The sequence below is a fragment of the Vicugna pacos genome, chromosome 10 (genome assembly GCF_048564905.1).
Source record: "Vicugna pacos chromosome 10, VicPac4, whole genome shotgun sequence".
NCBI classification, from domain to species: Eukaryota; Metazoa; Chordata; class Mammalia; order Artiodactyla; family Camelidae; genus Vicugna; species Vicugna pacos.
This window is the reverse complement of record NC_132996.1, coordinates 11,206,186-11,230,056: the sequence shown is the minus strand read 5'-3', so window position 1 is coordinate 11,230,056 and position 23,871 is coordinate 11,206,186. Positions and strand designations below refer to the sequence as shown.

Here is a 23,871-nt window from a genome sequence, read left to right as displayed (position 1 = left end):
TCTGCCCCTACCATAGTCAAAAAAACATCAACAAAAATGTGGGATTTAAGCTTCAAAACTAAACACGATTTGAGTAAAGGAAGAAAATGATCATAATCAAAGACATACAAGGGGGGAGGGAGGTTAGAGCTCAGTGGTAGAGCATGTGCTTAGCATGCATGAGGTCCTGGGTTCCATCCCCAGTACCTCCATTAAAATAAATGAATGAATGAATGTTTATTTTAAAAAAATCAAAACCATAGAAGAAATCAAACAAAAACAACAAAATCAACATTTTTAAGGGGGAAAGGAATGGAGAGTCATTGTTTAAACGGTATAGTTTCACTTTTGCCAGAGAAAAGAGTTCTGGAGTTTGTTACACAACCACACAAATGTGCTTAGAACGCTACTGAAATGTACCGTTGAAAATGGTTAGGATGGTAAATTTTATGTTATGCGTATTTTACCACAAGCAAAAAAAGGTTTTTTAGTGTTTTTAAAAACTGGTTTGACTCCAGGGAACACTGAGGACACAATGTGTTTCTGCGGTTCTCCTGCCCAAGGGAATCTACCCACCAGGAAACGTCAGATGTTTCCAGTTGAGGAATATTCTTCAAAATTAACTACCCTGGACTCTTCAAAAATGTCAAGGTCATGAAAGACAAAGGCAGGCTGAGGAAATGTCCCAAATTACAGGACACTAAAGAGACATGAAACTAAGTGCAAAAGAAATCCTGCGTTGGGACCGGGATTCCACAGACCTGCCCCCAAACTGCTATGACACACATCACCCAGATAGCTGGCAGCACCTGAAAATTACATGATAGTGTTGAATCAGTATCAGTTTCCTGGTTTTGATAAGTGCACTGTGGTTATATACGCAATTTACTCTCAAGTGGTTCAGAAAAAAGTGTGTGTATGTGTATGTGCACGTGTGTGTGTATGCACATGTGTGGAGAGAAGATAAATCAAATGTGGGAAAGCATAGGGAAATCTAGCTGAAGGGTAAGAAATTATCTGCACTATTCTTGCAACACTTTTGTAAGATTGTTATTTTTTTGAAATTAAAAGTTTAAAAAAAGAAATAAAGGCAGAAAAAAGGCTCCAAAGAACCAGAGTAAAATAAGGTTGGTTAGATGGTGCAGGCCCACAAAACAGAGACCTTAAAACCGGGAAGAATTTAGATCCCAATAAGAAGAAATACTAAACACAAATTATGGGGGAAAGTAAATATAATATGCATCTGGAAGTACCAGCATGGGGCTGTGGGGGAGGGGCAGTTAAGATTAAAAGATGCAGGGAAGGGAAACAAGAGGAAACACAAGGAAAGGACAAAGTAGAGGGGAAAAAAGCTTATGCTCAGGGATAGAAATAGTATAGCTCCTAAGAGTCAGAAAAGAAAGGACACAGGATTCTCTGGCAGAAACAGACCTCCTTTGGCTGCAAATTTCTCTGCCCTCAGGGAAAGAGGAATCCATCTTAAAAGCAGATAGAACCAGACATTCCCTCATTCATTAACCCATTTATAAGAGTGCCTATGGTTGCCAGATCCTTTCTAGGTACTAGGATATATAGATGAGCAAAGAGAAAAGATTTTTCCCTGGAGTTTACCACCTGGTGGAGAAGATAAATAAAGAAGTAAACAATTCAATAAATTATTTCAAATGGTGTTATTTTAAAAAATGTGTAATGTGAAAAAGGATGTTTGGAGATATGAGAGAAGACCTCTCCTAAAAGGTAAAGCCTGAAATGAGAACTGAGAACTGAGAAGTCAACCCTGCCAAGGTCAAGGTGCTCTGAGCAGAGAACCAGATCCGCAGAGGTCCTGGAATAGAACACACATCCCAGCATGGATGCAGCTCCGTGAAGGAGGAGGAATCGTTGGGGATAAAGTCTCCGGGCAGGGACCAGATCACGTTGAACCTTGTCATTTAATTTTTATTCTATTTATTCACTAAGAGGCCACTTGGAAGATTTTAAGCAGCAGAGTGACATGATCTGAGTTATGATTTTAAAAGTTCACTTTGGCTGTTATGCTAAATAGATGTAGAGGGAAAGAACAGGAAGTGAAGAAGACCTAAGTGGGGGGGGAGGGTACAGCTCAGCGGTAGGGCACATGCTTAGCATGCACAAGGTCCTGGGTTCAATCCCCAGTACCTCCATTAAAAAAAATTTTTTTTAAGCTAATAATAAATAGACCTAATGACTCCCCCCAGATTAATAAATAAATAAAATGTAAAAACTAAAGCAAATTTAAAAAGACCTAAGGGGAACTCCTGCAGTCAGCAAATATAAGAATCCTGGACAGCTTCCCCTTTCATATATTCAGGAGGAAGAAACATAGGACTTGCAGATAAACAGAACAGAACTCTGAGGAAAAGTCAAGGTTGAAGATACTCGTTTGCAAGTCACCAGAATTTGTTTATTCCTCAGCTGTCTCTGGGACTCTAGACAGACATTTCAACCGTTTGCTGGCATGTTGCCTTTAATGTCTTATTGGAATCTAAATCAGAAGGAAGAAACATAGGACTTGCAGATAAACAGAACAGAACTCTGAGGAAAAGTCAAGGTTGAAGATACTCGTTTGCAAGTCACCAGAATTTGTTTATTCCTCAGCTGTCTCTGGGACTCTGGACAGACATTTCAACCGTTTGCTGGCATGTTGCCTTTAATGTCTTATTGGAATCTAAATCAGAATTCATCACCTTCCCGCATAAAGAAGTATATGGAAGTATGAAAATAAAGAGGAATTTTCCTTATTTAAAACCTACTTCTATTATTGGTACCACCATCACCCAAACTTAACACATTTCAGAGTCATTGCCATCGCCCTCTCCCTCAGCCCCATTCCCTACAACTAACCAATACAAGTATGCAAATTGTATCTTTGTAATATCTCTTGCATTCACTTCCTTTTTCATTCCATGCCTTCCCTTTTAATAAGCCTCAAACTTATCCTGACTTCATGCTATTCTCTGGTGCCAAAAGACTTTCTATTAAATTGGGTATAAACTCCTCAATCTAGCACTTGAAGCTCTCAATGCAGCTCAAACCACATTTCTAGTCTTTCAGGCTGCTGCCTAACACATAACCTTCAGGGGGGCCAAACACAGCAGCTGTACCCCTAACACACCTACTGCCCCACCTCTGTACCCTCCCTCCCCTCCATGTGAGGTGTACTTTCTGTGTTCTTACCCATCAGAAGTCAACCAGCCTTCTGAGCCCAGGTTAAATGCCACTTCCTTCATTAATCTCATCTTTCCATCCTCATCTAAATGTGACCACTTCTACCTCTAAAATTCCAGGAAATGCTGTTTATAATTTTCTTTTGGCTCTTATCACAGATGTCCTCACATCTGGGCATTCTGGACATCCGTCTTATCTCACATACTGATCTGCTGTCTGTTCTTTGAAGGTAGAAACTATGACAGTCAGCTGTGCATTTCAAATAGAAACTGCAACCGGATCCTGCACTCAGTAAACACTCCGTAAATATCTGTAAATTTTTACAGGCTATTTACAAAAGTAGCTCCTACTTGAATTCAGGGAATAAAGCCCACAAAATTTTCTCTGTGCTTTCAGTATACTTAATCAGGCAATGTGAATACACGAACGTATAAAACAAGCCTCTAACTTTAAGAAGGAAAAAGAGCATGTTGAGCAAGGGAACTCGGTAGAAACCACAAAAATGCAAACCAAACTCACATCATTTTCCTGAGCAAGTCTTAAAATTTCATCAAATGTTACAAATGTATCATTTCCTCTGACTGCATCTTTTTCCATAAATCCCAGATGAGTATCTGTTGCAACTAAGATTTTAAATGTATTTTCATCGTCACTGTATTAAAAAAGAAGAGACATCTCAATAGAATTCATTAAAAGGATATTCAAGCAAATTGAAACCTAAATCTATAAAATATTAGCAATTATGGAATAAAATCATTTTTCTAACCTTAAACTAGGTCTGAAAATTTGAAGCAGTCAACAGATCATTAACATCACAGTTTTCCTATCACTAATACAATGCAGAATGTACATAGATTTTTTTAAAGGTTCTGTGACTGCTTCAAAAATGTATAACCTTGTTACAATCAATTTTATACACTCATATGTAATCTGATCTGAACCCTTGGTTGTTTTCCTATTCTGTTCCACAGCAAAAATCCAAGAGGATCTGACCTCAGTATCCAAACTTGCTATTTATCTACTCTGCACTTTTCCAGGAAAATTAGAATTAACTAGTTAACTTTAAAAGCCCTCCTCCTTACTTTATAAGTAGATTTTATCCTAACAAGTTAGTAATTTACATCCAGGACCCTGAAGACGCTTGCTTGACTCTACTCTCCATACAAAGTTAGTTTTTCGCTAACAAATTTGGCCAAGTAACTAAAATTTACAATTCCACTTGAATTTGGTAGTATTCAAAAGTACTTTCATGTGAAGCAGCAACAGAACAGCTATTAACATTCTTTTAAACTTAATATAACTTTTAACTTTCTTTAAAATATTTTGGATCTCTGATCTCATCTTCCCACATGTAAAAAGGTTAAGTAAGTATCTCTGAAAAATGAGAAGGCTATACACAGAGAAATTAATGATTCATCGCACAATAAAGTAGTGGAAATGGTACTAAAACCCAGGATTACAACTGAGGCTGTTTTCACTAAACCATACAAACTTAAAAGAAATTTCTCTATGTATCTCCAAAATTCAAATTGTTAAACACAGGAGAATTTCCAGAAAACATTTCTTTTTAGATACTTCAAAAATGATATGCACACAGTCCTGATTGCAATATACATACCGGTAGGTCGGAATACTTTCAGATCACATTACTATTCCAGGCTTCTATAGCAACTTGTATTTTCACTTGAGTTCTTTCATTTAAACATGAAAATTAATCTGAGTCATTTTTAATCCAATTATACAAATGAAGAAACTGAGGCAAGTTTCAAAGGATTGCTAACTTGCCCAAGAACACAGAGTATTAATCAAGAAATTAAAACCAGGGTGAAATACTCAAGCTTAAAGCTTTTTCCACATAACCTTTTCTAGTCCTTTTATTTATTTTCATTTTAGTCAGATTCATTTCCAATTTATTCAATACTAGAGCAATTTACTGCTCTAAAAATCTACTTAAACAGACTTGCATTAGCTAATAGGACAATCATTAAAGTTCAAGAATGTTTACAGCTTCAATATTTTAAGACAAAAACTAAGAACATAAATTCATATACTGTAGCAATATGCCAACTTACTGCAAGACACCAATCTAGAGCTGCATGTTATCGTTAGTTTATAAACATATAGTATGAATTTCTAACCCTTCCAAATATGCTTTTTTGTGACTAACACTTGTGTTCATAGGCAAGCTCTTTATTTTCTCATAATTTATTAAATACGTTTTCTTTTACGGTGACCACAGTTGCTGGGCTGTAGAAACCGAAAGCAACGAAAATTCCAAAGACAGGTGCTTACAGGGCATCTGCAGGACTCATTTCTATGGTCTGTCCAGCTCCTCCAGAACCAGTTCTCTCTCCAAGTACCCCTGGGTCCTGTGCTCAAATATGTCAGAAAACTCGACTCCAAATTCTAAAACAAAATTATACTATTTAAAAAACATTTTTAAAAAGCAGACTGGCAATTCTGGAAAAGTTCCATTTTTCATCTAAGCACCTACTATACTTTTATTTTTTAAGAGCTAATAATAGAAAATAGCGTATCTCCAGTTCCATTTTAGTTTCATCATTGATTAAGCTCATCTCCTATTTCCCTTTCCCATGCCCTATGGGAAGCTAATGTTTGCTAAATGAATAGGCAAAAAGGGTCACATACTGTACTTCAGGTTTAGCACACAAACAACTCTGGATGTGCAGAAACTTAAGGTGCATGCACAGGCTACTCGAGCTTGGAGGCGACCTCGCATTTCCTGTTGACATACGGGATTTTTTTTTTTAAAGGCAGGGGTTTGCTTTGAAAAGAGAAGGGCTCCACGTTTAAAGCTAGTGTAAATAAATACAGGCACGAGGTCTGTGGAGAAACACCTTCAGGAGCCAGCAGTTCAAGGAAAAAGGCCAAGGTATTTGGGTAGGAGTGACGGCCACCGCGGAACAACCCCTCCCACGTCCGAATCCCTGGTTCGGTAGGGATTCCAAGCCTCAGCACGCCCCCACCTCCAGACGCTCGAACGCCAGAACGCCGAAGCCCCCAGGACTCCTTCCCAGACTACTCGGCCCATTCTTCCCACAGTGTCGCTCTTTTCCGGGCTTCGCCGGAGATCCTACAGATACAGGAGGCGATTCCTAAATTACCCCCCACCTGGACTCTCCAAAGCCCCACCCTGGGGACCCGAGGCTGTCTTTTACCCAGGAAGAAGGAGGGAGATTCGTGGGAAGAAAAGCAACAACACCAGCTCTGCTCGCCTCCGAGAACCCACTTGGCCAAAAACCTGAATTCGGCGGGAGAGAAAAGCAGCTCTTCCTCTCGCGATACCTCATTGATGACGTGGGCGTTCCCGCTCCTCTCATTGGCTGCCAAGTGCGGTGAGGGCGCAGGGAAAGTAGCGTCTAGGCTCCGCCCTCGTCCAGGAGCCAATCCTGAGTAGCCGAGGGGACGAACCCCGGAAGCGAGGTTCCCGGCGGTGATTTTTCCCGTCTCTAAGGTGGGTAGCCCTTTCTGGTCCGCGGCCGCGCTTCGTGGTCTCCTGGCGCCACCCAAGAACTTCTGGGCCCAAAGGGGCTGGTCACCTGTCGACACCTGGGGAGCCCTGCAAGTCGAGCCGCGTCGTGGGTCCTCGGTAGGGCTGGAGCGGCTTCTTCGCTCTGGGCTGTTTGGAAGGCCGCAGACGTGAACTCACGGGCCTGCGAAGTGACCGGCCGGTGCCGGAGGGCCGGGCCTGGTGGTCTTCCTCACTCCCACTCCCCAGAGAGTGAGCATTCTGACTCTAGCTTACAAGCCTTTCCCTGCTTCCCCATAATTGTGTCCCTGGATCCCGGGTTCAGCATATCTGTACTGCTTTGTGCTGATAGCAGTAGAATGATGTGCAATAAAAAAAATTATGTGAAACTTTTAAATTAGAAAAGTTAGGCTTTCAGTTCCATTGAAAGTTGTTTTAAACTATCCGAACCTCAGCGACCTGTAAACTGGGGTTTATGGCCCCACCTCTCACCGGGTTGTTTGTGAGCTGACATAGTTTAGAGCTCTATGGAATGTGTCCTTTAAAAAAATGTACCCTGTTTCTTCCTGGTAGAATGTCATCAAGTAGGAATCTTGATCGACTCTTCAAACCCTGAATCAGGGAAATGCACCTCGGTTTGATTTTTTTAATTAAGTCCACTAGGACATTTTATATGTAATTTATTGTATCTGGAGAGGAAATTCAAATTAGAAAGAGAGTTTTTATAAAAAGGAAACGGGGGTGGAAGATCTGTGCTATGATGTTATTATAGTTCATATAATTAACAAGTAAACTTTATTATTTACTGGTATTTATTAAGTGTTTAAGGAATTGATGTATGATCACTTTTGTGTTGCAAGTTTCAGGAAATAGTTTGAGAAGAAAGAAAGAAGTAAGAACTATTAGAACATAAAGCCTTTCTGATAGGGTCTCCCAATAAACTGAAAAACTAGACAGTCTACGGAAATCCTTTAGAACAGTCCTTACATTACAACAGAGTAACAGGTCCAGAGAAGGTACTGGTTATAAGTAACAGGTTTAATGCTCTTGGCACTAGTAATACAATCTAATGATGCATTAGGATTGTATAGTTAAAACTCTGAAATTAGGTAGAAAGAAATCAGTATCTTAAGGGTATGACTAAGTCTCGAACTTCTTAATCCATTCTAAGCAAAATTAAGTAATAGTGCTTTATTTAATTCAGTTTAACTCTACAAATATTTCTTAACACCTGCTATATATTAGTGGGACATAAATGTAAGTTAAATATAGTCCCTATCCTTAAGCTTATAATCTTGTAAAAGGCTAAAATAAAAACAAAATCAGTGATGAAATAAGACAATGTGGAGCACAAAAAAAGTAGAAACTAGAGACAGATCTAATTTGGAGGCTCAAGAAAGACTTAATGAAAGAGGTAACATCTGAGAAGAGCCTTGGAAGACTGGTAAGATTTCAACAAATATAGTTGGAAAGCTGAGAAATGATATTTTTAAAATATCTATTATCATTTTATTTAATTCATTACAGTTTAATATACTATGTAACTCTTCAACCTGATATTGGCTTATAAATTAATATGGCAACCTAGCAGAATAAATATCACTTCACCCAGGAAGCCTTCTCTTGGGCCTGGGATAATTATGACCTTCCTGTATATTCATTAGATCTGGACATGGTCCTATCATAGTACTTATCATGCTGTCTTTGCCATTCTCCCTGACTAGATGGTAAGCTTCCTGAGGTTAAGACATGGATCTTGTTCATTATTGAATCCCAGTACCCAGAGACTGGCACATACGAGGCATTCTATTCATATTTGTTGTATGAAGGAGTGAATGACAGCCAAAATTCAGTTTCAAAACAAGAAGCCAACTAAGAACTATAGTTGTCTGTCAGTGAATAAGCTACTTTTTAAAGCAGTGAATTTTCCTAGGCCTGAACCTGTTAAAGTAGAAATAGGATAATTATTACAGATGTCATGATCAAGATATCTGCATTGATGAGAGATTGGGACACACGTCCTTTGGGGGCCATTCCATCTCTAAGGATCCCTGATTCTCTGAAGTACTTTTTTAGGAACTGAATGTTTTTGTTTCTGCTCTATAGCATCTATGTGTCTAGTTTATAAAAATTGTGAATGTGCCTTTCTTTATTGTATTAGCTATCATTTAGATGCTTAAGCGCTAAGCACTCTTAGCATAATATAATATAGTATCTGAACCAATAGATTCAAAATAAATGCAATTATAACCATTGTCTTAGTGAGAAGGAGCAACAAAAAAGTGAGTATTAGACCATTAAAAATAAAGATAGTTGAAATCTGTCAGCTCCAGTATTTAATGAATCTAGAGGGTATCAATAAACACCAAAGAGTTTAGACAGACTTTTATTTATGTATGTTTGCAAGACTTATCTATGCTGTTGATAAAGCCTCAATTACTAATTTACTAATAATTTTTGTGTTTGTGTTTTCAGATCTTGATGAATAAAATAAAGCAGACATAATTCATCTCTGGAAAGATTATTTATACCTTGGCATTTGAAATGCTTTGTATTTAGAATAGGAGTTAAAATGGAAAAAGAGAAGGGAAGTGATGATGGAAAACCAGACCCAGAGAGTTCCTTGGACTTTTCTGAACACTTTAACCAGCTTGAATTGTTGGAAACACATAGACACCTTATTCCCATTGGTACCCAAAGTCTCTGGGTAGGGAATTCTGACGAAGACGAGGAGCAAAATGAAAAAACTGAAGAGTGGTATCAACTGCAAGAAAAAAAAATGGAAAAAGATCCCAGCAAATTGCTTCTTTGGGCTGCTGAAAAAAATCGGGTAAAAAAAAAAAATACTGTTAAAGAGGAAACCTTAATTTAGTGGGAAAAGTGTTAGATTGGAAGCCAGAAGACCTGTCCCTGAACCTGGCTTTGGTCTGTAATTTTGGGCAAATCCTTGCATTTCTGAACCTCTGTTTTCTTATCTGTAAAAATGGCCACTGTTAACACCTGCCTCTTTTATACAGAGTTCTGAGGTTCAAAAGAGGCACATAGTAAGCCAGAAGGTGTCATATGGGTAATTTGGGGGGCTTAAGGATAATTAACTATAAAGATAGCAAACAGTCATCTATATTTTTCAATCATTTATATTAAGTCGTTAGGATCATCCTAAAGACAAGTATCATTTAGGAAAGAGAAGATGGGAATTAATATCTGTTAAATACCAACTCTACCACACGCCTTACTACATGATTTGATTTAATCCTCATGTATCCCTATAAGATAGGTGACATCCTTTCCTTTTACAGATTAAGTAAACTTGACATTCAGGATTATTAGTTTTCCCAGGACCCATAGGATGATCCTACTTAACATCAAAAAATCTGTTCCCACTTGGCCACTTCTACCTTGTTTTACTAAGTTCCCCCATGTCTGTATTAGTAAACTAGAAAGGTCTTGTATTTTTGGATAACTTTTTAACTGAAGAGCAGACCCACCAGAGGTCCTCAGACCAAACCATAAATCACTTCCTGAAAACGTGTGTCTAAAGTTATGTTAGAAAAAATTGAGCTGCTTAGTCTCTGCATTTCCTTGTTACCATTGTAGTCTACTGATAAAAGAAGTTTATTTTTAAAAAATTTTACGCTATGTATATTGGTATGATAATCCTACTACAGAAAAATTAGTCTACTGCATTATCATGTTTCTTCACAGATGAAATATAAAATATTAAGTACAACTCTAGCCAGCTTTATTCATTTAGGACTATAGCTTTTGTGCAGTAAACCTTAATTGGACCAAAAGTAAATGTATGGTTTGGTATTCAGAGAATCACAATCTTAGAATCAACAGTTGATGGTTAATACTAACTTGTATGTTGTTAAATCAGTTACCCTCTCCCCCAGAAGAAGAAGAAATCTTAAATTATTTTGATTTTAAAGTCACCTGCTAACAAGTAAGTTTGTATTTAACTTAATTAAACCTAACACTACTAGACAGTTCAATTTTCTTTGTTCACTTTAGTTTTGAGTTCGGTTTTTAAAAGCTCTCTTCCCTTCTCAGCTTACCACAGTGCGGAGACTCCTTTCTGAAAAGGCCACCCACGTAAACACCCGGGATGAAGATAATTACACCCCGCTCCATCGAGCAGCCTACGGCGGACACTTAGATGTTGTCCGGGAGCTGATCGCCCAAGGGGCAGACGTCCATGCGGTGACTGTGGATGGCTGGACACCCCTGCACAGTGCTTGTAAGTGGAATAACACCAGAGTGGCTTCTTTCTTATTGCAGCATGATGCAGATATCAATGCCCAAACAAAAGGCCTCTTAACTCCCCTGCATCTTGCTGCCGGGAACATAGACAGCAAAGATACCCTAGAACTCCTCCTGATGAACCGCTACATCAAACCGGGTCTGAAGAACAGCTTGGAAGAAACTGCATTTGACATCGCCAGGAGGACAAGTATCTATCACTACCTCTTTGAAATTGTGGAAGGCTGCACAAATTCTTCACCTCAGTCTTAACGGTTCTAATAATTTTCTTAAGTGTCTAAGAACCAGTGCCTCCTTTGTGTGAGAAGTGAAAAATCCCCATAACACGAAGTTGACATCGAAGTCTTACCACAGTAATTCAGTGGTACTCATGATGGTATCCTTCCAAGTGAATTGCCTGACCTTGATGTCAAAATGTATTTGAGAGTTGTGTGGCTGTGTCTTTAATGATTTCTGTGGAGTTGGTGATTTTTATCAGAAATCATTTTAACTTACCTATACCTAAAAACTTGTCACAGGTTGTACAGAAAACTAATGATATTTTTGGTGCTGATCCAAGAGAAATGTATTTTTAAATAACCCCCATCCTAGATCTTTGTTGAGTATTTAGTATATTGACATGTATTTTTATAAGGTAAGGTAACTCAATTTAATTTAAAAGTCTTAAATATACTGGTGCGGTTTAGCTGTCTCCTCTGCATCACCATAGCCATTTGCTTTCATTGTAATCCGTAAGAAGTAACGTTATTAGTGACCTGAATCTTCATATGTTTAAAAAAAGCATCAAGAAACCTAGATTTTTGTCTTTTAGAACCTAGACTACTTTCAGGAAAGTAGTTAGCTAGGTGTTTAATCCACCAGTGTTAAATACTGCCTCCCCTCCCACAAGTCACACGATTCTGTGGACCGTCCTACCTCACCCTGGTCAACCTGCGTCATCCTTATTCTGCTGGCGCGTCAGCACGACCTTTCAGACCTGACCTGCGCACAACCGTACCTTGATCCAGGAGGTCACAGTGTGTCTGCCACCCAGCTCGTTTTCCCTGCCTGGTCCTGCCGACCTGGGCACTGCTCATATAGTCTCTCAAGTTCACAGGAAGTGTTATTTTCCAGGGTCCTCATTTTGTACAAATCACACAAAGGCAAAGCGACAAGGGAAAAGGAATTTGAAGAATGAGGGGATGATTATTATATTGGAGTGAGAACCATGAGTGGCTCAGGCTTTTTTGAAAAGCCACCGTGTGGGTAGTGACGAAAGCATAAATATAAATATTCAAAAATAAAAGTTTTGAACAACCGAAAAAAGCATGAATTCTTTTTTTTCACCTGTGTGTGTCTTCCTTAGATCCATAACGTATTTCTTCATCTAACATACATTTATTTGGTATCTGCTCTCTCCATCTCTCCAGAAGCGGTTTTCCATTGACTTCTTAGCCTCTCTGTGACTGAAACAAAGGGTTTTCTCTTAACTCTCAACACCAGAACTGACACAGTGGAGAAAGGAGCCCAACCAATGGCCCTTTCCTTCAGTTACATTTTTTAAATGTCTACCAAGGTTTGTCTCTTTTGAGACAACCCATGTGACACAGTCACCCTAGACTAAGTAATGTTGATTGATCAAATATATGTGGCCGTTTTTAGGTTAGAACAAAATTGGATCATCTCAGAAAAGTTACAAGATACCATATCAACTGAATCATTGTGACAAACAGGATCTCAAGACTATTTTGTGATCTCTGGCTAGGAGAGATCTCAATTTCAGAGTGTCAATATCTATGATACAAGAGTTTTGGCAGAAAGTATATATATATATGTATGTATATGTGTAACTGAATCGCTTTGCTGTCGACCTGAAACTAACATTGTAAATTGACTACACTTCAATTAAAAAAATAAGAATTAAAAAGGAAAGTTTTGGCAGAAATTAAGAGGATGCTGTTTAATCTGGCCTAATTTAGTGATACCCAATGACAAGGTACAGTTGATAGTGACAGTAGAATAAGACTTCACCTATCCGATTAGACTCCTAAACAAGGCTGCCTAGTTATCTGAAAATCACAGAGCCCATCCATGATTTTATGTAAGCTTTCCACTTAAGTATGGCTCCAAAGGAACTGCTTTATTTCTAAGGAGCTGAGATGTGACTTCTCCTTTGCTTTCAGGCCTCAACACTCAACTAGTGCACAAATTCTACATATTAGAGAGATCCCTTCCATCCTCAGGGCAGAATTTGTATTGTTCACTTCTAACTTGCCTTAGTATTTTTTCAATTTCATTAAAAATTTTTTTAAATTAAAGTACAGTTGACCTACAATATTATGTTAGTTTCAGGTGTATAACAAAGTGATGTGATACTATCCTTAGTAGTTACTAGACTCCTGTCCACAGAAAGCATTCACTCATCATGATTTTGATTATTCACTGGACCCTTGAACAACACGGGTTTGAACTGGGCAAGTCCATTTATAGGCAGTATTACATACATGCAGTTGGTTTAATCCGCAGATGTGGAACCACAGATAAGGGGGCTGACAATAAAGTTTGATTTTCAATTGCGTGGAGGGTCAGCACCCCAACCCTTGCATTTAAGGGTCAACTGTATTACTTACCTGTGTTTCCAGTTTGCTTTAAGAAGGCTAAATAGCTCAGTTTGCAAACAAAATGTTTTCTAGTCTTGCAGAGTTTATCCAGACTTTAAAAAAACAAATATTTGTTTTTCATAACTAAAGACTTAATTGTAGTTAACTTACATGCTTGAGGAAGAGGTGGTTTTTGTCATTGATCAAGTGACACATCATAATCCACAGGCTTACAGTGAAATTAGTTGGCTTTGCTTTTTTAAGTCTTAAAGGTGCTTCTCCAGGAAGCTTTCTGGCTCACAACCTACCAGAGTGATGGGATTTAGTGTTTTTATCCTATGGATATGAAAGCATCCATTTATTTCTGTTCATTGGCATCTATTGTTGCATCCACCTCTCCTCTAGATATTGATCAAAGGAGGCCCAGAGAAGTAACAATCTGAGACTTAGGTCCCATACCAAAATGAAACCACTGCATCAATTCTCGATTACTGATGAACACGTATGCCATCTTCACCCTACCTGAAATGGCTCTAGGAATTTATGGAACAGCTTTGGCTCATGGAGGTACAAAATCACTGATGTTACTGGTTAACACTGGATGCTCTAGTCCCTCCATAGGATCACCAGATGAGCATTCAACTTGTGCAATGTGAAGTGCTTTCTCTAAAGGGAATTTAAGAGCTACGTTCACTACATTCAGAAGGCAGTAAACTAAGGATTGAATGTAGCCCAACGATGTTTTAAATTCCTGAAAATTTCCCTTTTTCACCCTAAAATTTCACTTATGGGAACCTAAGTGGAAAGGATCTAAATTGGTACTATCATGTAGAAACATAATGTGAGTCACGTATGTAATTTTAAGGGTTTTTTTTTTTTTTGGAAGCTACATTAAAAACAGGTCAACTTAATTTTAATAATACATATTATCTAACCTCACATCCAGAATAGTCATTCCAACGTGACATAATATTTTTAAATTATTGATATTTTATTTTTGTAGTAAATCTTCAAAATACAGTGTGTATTTTATGGCCCACCTCAGCTCAGACTAGCCCTACTTGAGCAGTGACTACTTTTTGGCAGTGCAGGTCTGGATGCCTGAAACTCGCCCTGAAGACAAAGCAGAAGGGTTAGGAGAAGGAACAGGGAACTTGGAGCCAGATAAATCTAGGTTCACATCTTGATGGCCACCTGTGCGTGCCTTTGGGCGAATAACCTTGGTTTTCTCACATGCAAAGTGGAGATAATATCTATCTGGTTATGGTTTTGTAAGGCATAAATGAGATGTAACAGGATACGGTACCTATTACATGGCAGGTACTCAAACAGTGATATTGAGTGATTCCTTTTCCCAGCATTTCAAGTAGAAATGCCCTTCCCTGTCTTAGGTATTTTGATCCTTGAAGATCCCAAAGCCCTCCCTTTCTATTCCTGTGGTTCTCTCTCATGACTTCCCAGTAAAATATGCAAGAGAACTTCTTCCAAGACTCCAAACATCTCCACTCCTAGAACAAAAATGCCTACCCCATCCTCAAAGGTTTGTGCCAGGTGTCAAAGATCTCCAACAGGAGAAAAATTCAAGGAATAAGCAAAATAAAGCAAAAGGTCTTCAGCTGATAATTGCAAGGACTTGAAAGGAATGAGTTTCTGTGTTTCCCTTGCAGACCTGGAACCTTGAAACTCAATATTTTACTCCTCATTCCGTGTGTGGCTTCTCGATGTCCTCCCTACTGAGTGGCTCTTTGAATTCACACCTATTGTTTTCCCCCTTTTCAGGAGGGGTCTTGTAAATGCTGAGCAAATACAATAAAAACATAAAACCTCTCATGTGGTTTATCACTTTAATTAGCTGATCGAAACTCAGGAACACCTAACAGTCCTCACTGTGAATTTAATGACATGGCCCCATCTGCCGGTGGGTCTCATAGTAGTAGAATTTGTAGGCCAGAAGACGTCCTCAGTGAAGTGTGCTCAATTTTGTAGCTTATAAAATCTGAAAGCAAACGACTACCTAATTCGTTTTCTCCCTTCCCTTTCTATTATGATATGTTTACTGTTTCATCTCTGCAAGACAGTACTTGGAAATTAGGGAAATGTCACAGGAGAATTAATGTGAGTTCATGAGGAGCACTGTCCCCTGAGTAGTCACTGGAGTTCCTTTTTCAGAAACAGCTGCCTTACATAAAAGGCAATTTTTTGCAATTAAAAAAAATGAGAAAGTGAGCCTAACATTGTTTAAAAACTCAGGTGTCTATCAGGTTTTTCAAAAACCAAATACAATTAACTTATGAAGAAAACGTATCCTGTTTGAAAGGACCAAATTTAGGGGCAAGTAATAGCTCTGCTGTAAGAATCATATCACAGAAGAATCAGATCCCTCATGACAGGTACCAGAAAAGGCACTTGAGTTCAGCTCATTTTGTGTCTGTTTAAATTTTATTTAAAAGTGCATATTTTCCTTAGATTCTGTTAAGCATTCCAAATATTCATCAGTGTACATTCAAAAGTTAGATAATCACTGACTCCATTTTCAATTTTTATTATTTTGTTAATGAGATAATCTAAACACATTCAAAAATTGGGCTGAAACATACAGTTAGAAAAAGAGAAGTCTTCAATACTGAGTTTCATATGTCAGAAAAATTCACTCCTGTTTCTAGGTTTGGAGTCTAGAAAATTTACCCCTTAAGTCAGATAGATGAGTTTATTTTTAGAGAAAGCCTAACTTCTGGGTCTTAAAGGAGATGATAAACAAATCCTGATTTTTAATAGGTTGCACCATTGTAAGTGTATTTTTTAAAATTATATTGCTGAGTAAAATGCAATTAAACTGATGCACAGTTTTTTCACATCTAGAAGAAAAGAGGTAAGAGAAACCAACCACCTCTGTAGAGAAGATGGAAATGGGGAGGGAGCTGGCAGCCTCCAAGTGTCAAGAGTGGGAATAAAAGATAATCTTTTAAAAATGTGAAAATGAATATATATATGTATATGCATGACTGGGACATTGTGCTGTACACCAGAAATTGACACATTGTAATCGACTATACTTCAATAAAAAAAGACAATCTTTTAATGTCATTACTGATCTAAAACTCCTTTAGTTTGTTATTTAAATATAAAAATAATATAGGAGTCTGGGATTTGCAGATAGTAACTACTTTATATAGAACAGATAAACAACAAGGTCCTACTGGATAGCACAGGGAACTATATTCAATATCTTGCAATGGCCTAGGATGAAAAAGAATATGAAAAGGAATATATTCCCCTATATATGTACGTCACAATGCTGTACACCAGAAATTAACACATTGTAAATTGACTACAGTTCAATTTAAAAAAAAAGAAAACAACATGGTATAATTTATTTTGGCAGTTGTTGGAGCAGGTCGTGGAGAGGATGTGACAGCCAGTTGACCCTCTACTTGGACCCAGGTAATGAAGTTTCCTCACCTCCCCCACCCCCTCTCTGCTCCTTAGCTCCCTACCTTCCCCCACCCCCCTGTCCTCGGAATGTACGGTCTACCTACTGTTCCCACAGTGGGAGCCGTTCAGGGACGTGGCCTTGGGAGAGCACTGTGTTGTTGAGATCACCTGGACTGAACACTGAACACTGTTAAGGCCTTTATATAAACTTTAAGATTCTGGGGGGACAGGTGCAGAGATCTATTCACCTTTCAGCCACCCTAGACAAGCTTCCTGTGTAAGTTCCCTTGCTCATTAAACTAGTCACCTACCAGTCTGGAGTGAGCTGCCTCTCTCTTCAGTCTCTCCTTGTCCTCCATGTATTTTCAGGCTTCACCCAGGAAATTCCTGAGGTTGCAAACGAACAGTGATTAGTTTCACTTGAATCTTGAATTCCAAGATAAAATATATCAAAATTGTAATGTAAAAAAAAATTCTATGTCTGTTTATCAGCTTTCCTCAATCATCTTTTTGGAATGCACAAACGGAATAGTCATCTGATCTTCTTAATGAATTTTTATACATCCAAAATGTGGTCCAGTGAACCACTGTGACAATAGCTGACAACTGTTTACTGGGTACCGACTGTGCGTTAAGTGCTCACATACCTTATCTCATGTGAGCCTCACAGTAACACGATGAGATAAGATGCCATTGTACAAATGAGAAAAGTGGGCTTATGGAGGTAAATTCTCATGCAGTTAGTAAGAGGAGATGGAGATTAAGTTTCAAACTTGTCTTTGTGATTCCACCACCTTTACTCTGATACCTGGTATCTATTTGTAAAGTTGATTAAAGAATAGTTCATTTTGTGCACATTTAGTTTATTTTCCTTGAACTAAGTTTCCAGAAAGCTTCATTCAAATGTTACAGCTTTTCCCCTATGAATGTTAATATTTATGTGCCATCAGTCTATTAAATAATCAAAAAATAAAAATTCCGCTTTCTATAATATTATTTTCTGTAGATTATTTATAGTAGCATTTGAGGACATAAAAATTATTCTTATTAGGAGAAAGTTGCATTTTGTGGCATGAACACATACATAAGCAAAAATTCCATTAGCTGAAAATCTTAAGAGCCAAAGCAATTTAAATAAAAACATAAAGTTGGGGGATTTATACAACCTGATTTCAAAACTATGAAAAAGCAGTATCAAGACAGTGTGGTATTGGTGGACAGACATACAGACATACATCAACAGGACAGAGTCTAGAAAAGACTTAAATGTACATTAGTCACTTGATTTTTGGTAAAGGTGCCAAGGAATGCAATGGGAAATTCTCTCAAAGAATTGATGCTGGAACAATTGAATATTCATTTGGGAAAATAATTAACTCACTTATAGAGAGCAGAGCAGTGGTTGCCTGGCAACACGGACAGAAGTTGGACTGCAGAAGGTCAGGAGGAATGTCTTGGAGGTGATGGAAATGTTCTGTGTCCTGACTGCAGTGGTAGTTTTGCAGGTATGTACAACTGTCAAAAGACGTTGAATTCTATACTTTAAATGGAATGAAGTTTTTTACGCATAAGTTATACTTCAACAAGGCTGATTTTTAAAAGTAGTCATCCAGAGACGACTAATTTCATCCTTTTGTTATTTTCACTGGCAAGGAGGGATATATGAGGGCCTCCTCCCCAGATTCTAGGGGTATATCTTCCTGGGGGCCTGTGGAGTCTTAGGAGCAATCTGAAAAAATATTCATCTCACCAATTCACTGGAATTTTAAAATCCCAAGCAAAAAGCCCTTTGTAATTGCAAGCAGCACTTTCTCCATTAAATTATAGAGTAGGAAGCAAAATATTTGCCCTAATATGATTAGTCCATTTGACATTACATTCAACAAATTTGAAAGACGGTTTAGTTACTAGAAGAAGGATCTTGCTGGCTTTTAAAATAATTAGATCAAGACTGTTAGAATCTGGAGTAACATACCAAAGCGGTTATAGCATCTACTTTTCTGAAGAAAAAATAATAGCATTAAACATCCCATTGCTTATCTAATTGCCTTACTACCAAGCAGAAGAAAGACTGAGGTGACTTCTGGAGACATGTTTGAAATCTATAGAATTGAACAGAGAATGTAAAATGTATTCCACCCAGATTTTTACTAATATACTATTGAGTAATACAAAGTAATATATTAACTTTGGCAATATATTGTTTTATTTCTTTAATAAAGACTTCATGTTCTTACATTCAATATAATTTTTGTCACAAGGAAAATTTAGTCTTGGGTTTTGCCTCCATCTAGTGGATAATTTGGTCTCTTTCCTTTAATGAAAATGAGAAAAGGATAAGCCATCCTGTTTTTGTTGGGTTTAAGTTTTTTGGAACTAAAAAAAGTAAAGAAAAATCATCAATACAGTTCATGTATAAAACAGTACATCTTATTTTTTTATGAACATTTTATTCCCAAGGAGATATGAGATCATGTATAATTAGTAGCATGCATATAATAACTAGAAACAGAAAATCAAAAGCCATTTAAGAGAATGAAGGAAATAAACCACTTAAGTTAATATACTTACTGCAATTGACAATTAAATTATCTCCAAGCTTTTTGGTATTGGAGACAAAAAGAAAAATGATAATTGCTTAATTCTTTATTATTTGATCAAAGTAGACTACATTGGGGTTTTGCTATTTTTTTTTTTGAGTAAAAATATTTTCAGACTAGTTTTTTCTAATAGAAAAAAATATTTTCAAATTTTTTGTATAATTTTGTAGAGGTATAGCAAACACAGTAAAGTTTAGAAATCTTGATGAATTCAACGAAGTGAACACATCCATTTAACAACTACCCAGATCAAGTGCCCCAAAAGTCTACCTTGTTGTCACTCTCTCAGGGCTCCCTCAGAGGTAACCACTATTCTAACTTCTGTCACCATTATGTTGTTTTGCCTACATAAGTGTAATCATTTATATATATATTTTGTGTTTGTTTCTTTCATAAGACATTACATCTGAGAGATTCATCCCTATTTTTGCATGTAGCAGGGGTTGGTTCTTTCCCATTGCAAAATATTCTGTTATGGAAACATACCATAATTTATATATACATTTATTGCTGATTTTTGAAGCACCTTTGAATTGTTCCCAGTTTGGTGCTTTTATGAGTAGTACTGGCATGAACATTCTATCACAAGGGTTCCAAGACCACACCATAGGGAAAAGACAGTCTCTTCAACAGTGCTAGGAAAACTGGATATCTACATGGGAAAAAATGAAGTTGGACCCTTTCATTGTATCACATATAAAAATTAACTCAAAATGTATTAAAGACCTAAACATATGACCTAAAACTATAAAACTCTTAGAAGAAAACATAGGGGAGAATCTTCACAATGTTGGTCTTGGCAGTTACATTTTGGATATGAGACCAGAAGCACAGGAAACAAAAGTGAAAACAGACAAGGGGAACTACATCAAATTCCAAAACTTCTGCACACCCAAGGAAATAATCAACAAAGTGAAAAAGCAACACGCAGAATAGAACAAAATATCTGTAAATCATGTATCTGATAAGGGGTTAATATTCAGGATATACACAGAGATTGCTACAACTCAAAAGCAAAATAAAACAAAACAAATAACCTGATTAAAAAGTGAGGAAAGGACTTGAATGAACATTTCCCCAAAGAAGAAATACAAATGGCCGACAAGGATATGAATAATCAACATCACTAATCGTTAGATAAATGCAAAACCACAGTAAGATATCTCCTCATAGCTGCTAGGATGGCCATTATCAAGAAACGAAACACAAAAACAGAAAATAACATGTGTTGGTGAGGATGTAGAGAAATTGGAACCCTCAGTTACTGTTGGTGGGAATGTAAAATGGTACAGACATTTAGAAAACAGTGGAGTTCCTCAAAAATTAAAAACAGAATTATCATATGATCCAGCAATCCCACTTCTGATATATATCCAAAAGAATTCAAAGAAGGATCTTGAGATATTTGCTCATTCACATTCATTACAGCATTATTCACAACAGCTAAGTGATGGAAGCTAAGTGATGGAAGCTAAGTCAAATGTCCATTGACAGATGAACAAATTTTTAAAAATGTAACAGATACATAAAATGGAATATTATTAAGCCTTAAAAAAGAAGAAAATCCTTTCACGTGCTACAACAGGGATTAATCCTTTTTAGCATAAGACATTATGGTAAATAAAATAAACCAATCACAAAAAGACAAATTCTGTATGAGTCCACTCATACGAGACATCTAAAGTATTCAAATTCATAGAAACAGAAAGCAGAATGGTTGTTGCCAGGGGCTGGAGGAAGGGAGAAACAGGAAGTTGGTGTTCAATGGGTATAGAGTTTCTAATCTGCAAGATGAAAAATTTCTAGTGTTATACAACAATGTAAATATACTTAACATTTAAAATGGTTAAGATGGTTAAAAAAAAACTATTAGCCATATAAAAAATTCACACAGGCTCTCTGGACTGGACGGTACACAGCACAGCTGAGGGCGGGACACCACACTGAAATGGGCATTTCATGAATGCTTACATATTTCATGTTGAGTCTTTGGTTCTCTTCTCCCCTTCACTTCCCAGGGTGCTGGCACCAGGCTGATACTCCCTCACGGAGACTAGAGGCGTCACCCCATGGAGAATCAGAGCAGTTCAAGAGATAAGACCTTAAAATACTGACATCAGGGCTTCCCCAACTGAACAACCCAGAGAGATTACCTATCAGTGAAACCTCCAGTTAATAAGCCCACCTGTATGTACAGAGTCATATTCTCTACTACTAGATAGGACAAGACAGTCAGGGATCACCTGAAGATTGATGAAAGCTACTAAGACAGAGACCAAGAGAAATGGAAACAGGTTAACTTGGAGGAAGCAGCAATTATACAAAAAGAAAACAACTTTGGAAATGAAGTATACGATTAATACCCTTAGAGAGGTAAGACATTGCATCCAAACATGATATAAGACCAAGCTTCCATACAAAAAAGAGAGTTCTAAGAAATTAGAAACATGGCAGTAGAAGTGAAAAATAGAATGTTTACAAACTGTTGAGGAAATCTCCCAGAAAACAGTGCAAAAATAGAGATATAAAATAGGAAAAATAGGTCAGAAAATTAAAAGACAAATCAGAAGATCTAATATACAAATCATAGGAGTTCCAGAGAGAACAGAGAGAAAAAAAGAGATTGCAATAAAATAATTCAAGAAAAAATCTTTCAATGAAGGACATGTGTTTCTAGATTGAAATGATCTGCCGAGTGCCCAGCAAAATGGCTGAAAATTTACCCACATCAAGGTGTATTATAAAATTCAGAACCATGAGGACAAAGAGAAGATCCTCCACATTTCTAGAAAGAAAGAACATGTCCTACCCAAGGCGTCATGGATAGAACGTAGGTAGAATTCTCTATGGCAGCAGGAGATGCCGAAAGACAATAGTGTAATGACTTTAAAAATTCTGAGGAAAAATGATTTCCAACCTGGAGTTCTTTATCCAGCTAGACCCGCCCCTTTAGGAAAGGGTAAAATAAACGTTCAAAAATGGAAAGACTTGGGCGTTTTATTTCCCATACACCACTTTTCAGAAAGCTCCTGGAGATATGCTCCAACAAACAAGTAAGTAAACCAAGCAAGAGAAGAAGATCAGAGCTTCAACACAAGAGAGAGGCATGGCGGTGAAGGGAAATCCTTAGACAACAGCTGTGTAACCACAGGTCTGGAGAGCAACCAGCGCAGACCGGAACAGATCAGGTCTCTCTGGACGGGACTTTTTCAAAAAGATGAAATTGATGGAATTCCTTATGTATTTGAAGATATTAAGAGATTTACACAAGGAGAGTTTGGGAATTAATGAGTGATAAGGATATTAGAAATCAAGCAAATTAAAAAACAAGGCAATTATTAACCCCAGGTAATTAAAAGGTTGTGCAGAAAGAAAAAGTGACCCTAGGATAGTAGGTGGTGGACTCATCTGCAACTAGAGTTCATGCAGCCATAGTAATTCATTGTAAAATCTAGCCAAAATTTCAATTTATCTACATTAGCAGTTGGAGGGGACAGTATACGTGAGGTGACGAGCATGAAAGAGAGCTAAACCCTCATTTTCCATTGAAGGAAATCAAGATGTGATACTTAAAACTGAAATATATAAAAAGCAGCAAAATAAGCATTTGGTTAGATGGCTTTAAATACTAAACTATCAGCCAAAAGAGGTGAATGTGGTTGCCTGTGGGGTAAAATGGAGTCCTCTGTATTTGGCTACAAACCTTGCAGAACTATTTAATTCTGCACGTTTAGCTTTCATAAAATTAACATCACAATTTTTTAATGACTGCAAAAACAAAACAAGAGCGACCTCATGCTCCAAATAAAAACCTAGATTTTTCCATTTGCTATTTAAATCAAACTTTTCTGAACTTGATTTTCTCATTTGTAAAATTAGTTATTATATGGATTGAAAGAAATTGTGAATACAAACGTGCTTGGACACTACAAGAGTGGTTTGATAATAACAACAGTTTACAGTCCAAAAGTTGGGAACCCTCAACATTCATTTATTCGGTTACATTGTGTGTGTAGCAGCGAGAGGGTCACGACAAGCAAAACACTGCGTGAAACCAGAGACCTTATCTTGAACTCAACCGTCCAGTCCCTGCTCCCGCCCCAACCTGTTTCAGGTGGTGACCAATTCTTTGGCTTTGGGGGCCAAACTTTTCTGAGTTCAGATTCCCGACCGTGGAATAGTAAAGCCTCTCTTGCGAAACTCGTGTGAGAAAAAAGCCGGAGAGAGAAATGCAACGCCCTTCGCTTTGGTGGGTAAGCAATCGCAGCCCCTCAGCTCCAGCGCCTTCCGGGGCGCGCGGGACGCCTGGAGACGCCGGCGGAGAGAGGCTGGGGGCGGGGAG

At 37.8% G+C, this 23,871-nt stretch overlaps 2 protein-coding genes and 1 long non-coding RNA gene across 7 annotated transcripts in view; 1 reads left to right on the top strand and 2 right to left on the bottom strand.

Annotated features, from left to right (window-relative positions):
- MRE11 (MRE11 homolog, double strand break repair nuclease) overlaps positions 1-6,478 on the bottom strand; it is a 67,077-nt gene extending 60,599 nt beyond the window's left edge. Inside the window, exons 1-3 of one of the 3 annotated variants that reach the window (XM_006206726.4) lie at positions 6,345-6,478; positions 5,458-5,571; positions 3,685-3,817 (exon numbers count right to left, since the gene is read on the bottom strand). In XM_006206726.4, the coding sequence (XP_006206788.2) occupies positions 3,685-3,817; positions 5,458-5,477 (153 nt within the window). In that variant the 5' untranslated portion in view covers positions 5,478-5,571; positions 6,345-6,478. Of the gene's footprint in view, positions 1-3,684; positions 3,818-5,457; positions 5,588-6,152; positions 6,206-6,344 lie in introns of those variants that run through there. The other 2 variants (XM_072968957.1, XM_072968959.1) reach the window with 2 other exon arrangements.
- Positions 6,425-12,220, top strand: ANKRD49 (ankyrin repeat domain 49). 3 transcript variants are annotated; one of them, XM_006206725.4, is made up of 3 exons: positions 6,425-6,640; positions 9,131-9,485; positions 10,709-12,203. In XM_006206725.4, exons 2-3 carry the CDS (start codon positions 9,228-9,230, stop codon positions 11,168-11,170), a joined length of 720 nt encoding a protein of 239 aa, XP_006206787.1. In that variant the 5' UTR covers positions 6,425-6,640; positions 9,131-9,227; the 3' UTR covers positions 11,171-12,203. The 3 variants fall into 3 exon arrangements, with proteins under 3 accessions (XP_006206787.1, XP_031531219.1, XP_031531218.1); XM_031675359.2 differs by having other exon boundaries at positions 6,637-6,775; positions 10,709-12,220; XM_031675358.2 differs by lacking the exon at positions 6,425-6,640 and adding an exon at positions 6,782-6,907 and having other exon boundaries at positions 10,709-12,220.
- On the bottom strand, positions 12,201-23,834 carry LOC140698642 (uncharacterized). Its single transcript, XR_012076420.1, has 4 exons — positions 23,701-23,834; positions 17,241-17,316; positions 13,669-13,801; positions 12,201-12,363 (listed from the first exon to the last, which is right to left on the bottom strand). It is a non-coding gene; the product is annotated as an uncharacterized lncRNA (long non-coding RNA).
- Positions 23,835-23,871: the final 37 nt, after the last annotated feature.

Coding starts and splice junctions, on each gene's coding strand:
- ANKRD49 (XM_031675359.2), top strand. CDS start 9,228: ATGGAAAAAGAGAAGGGAAGTGATGATGGAAAACCAGACCCAGAGAGT. Junction 9,486..10,708: donor GGGCTGCTGAAAAAAATCGG/GTAAAAAAAAAA, acceptor TTCCCTTCTCAG/CTTACCACAGTGCGGAGACT.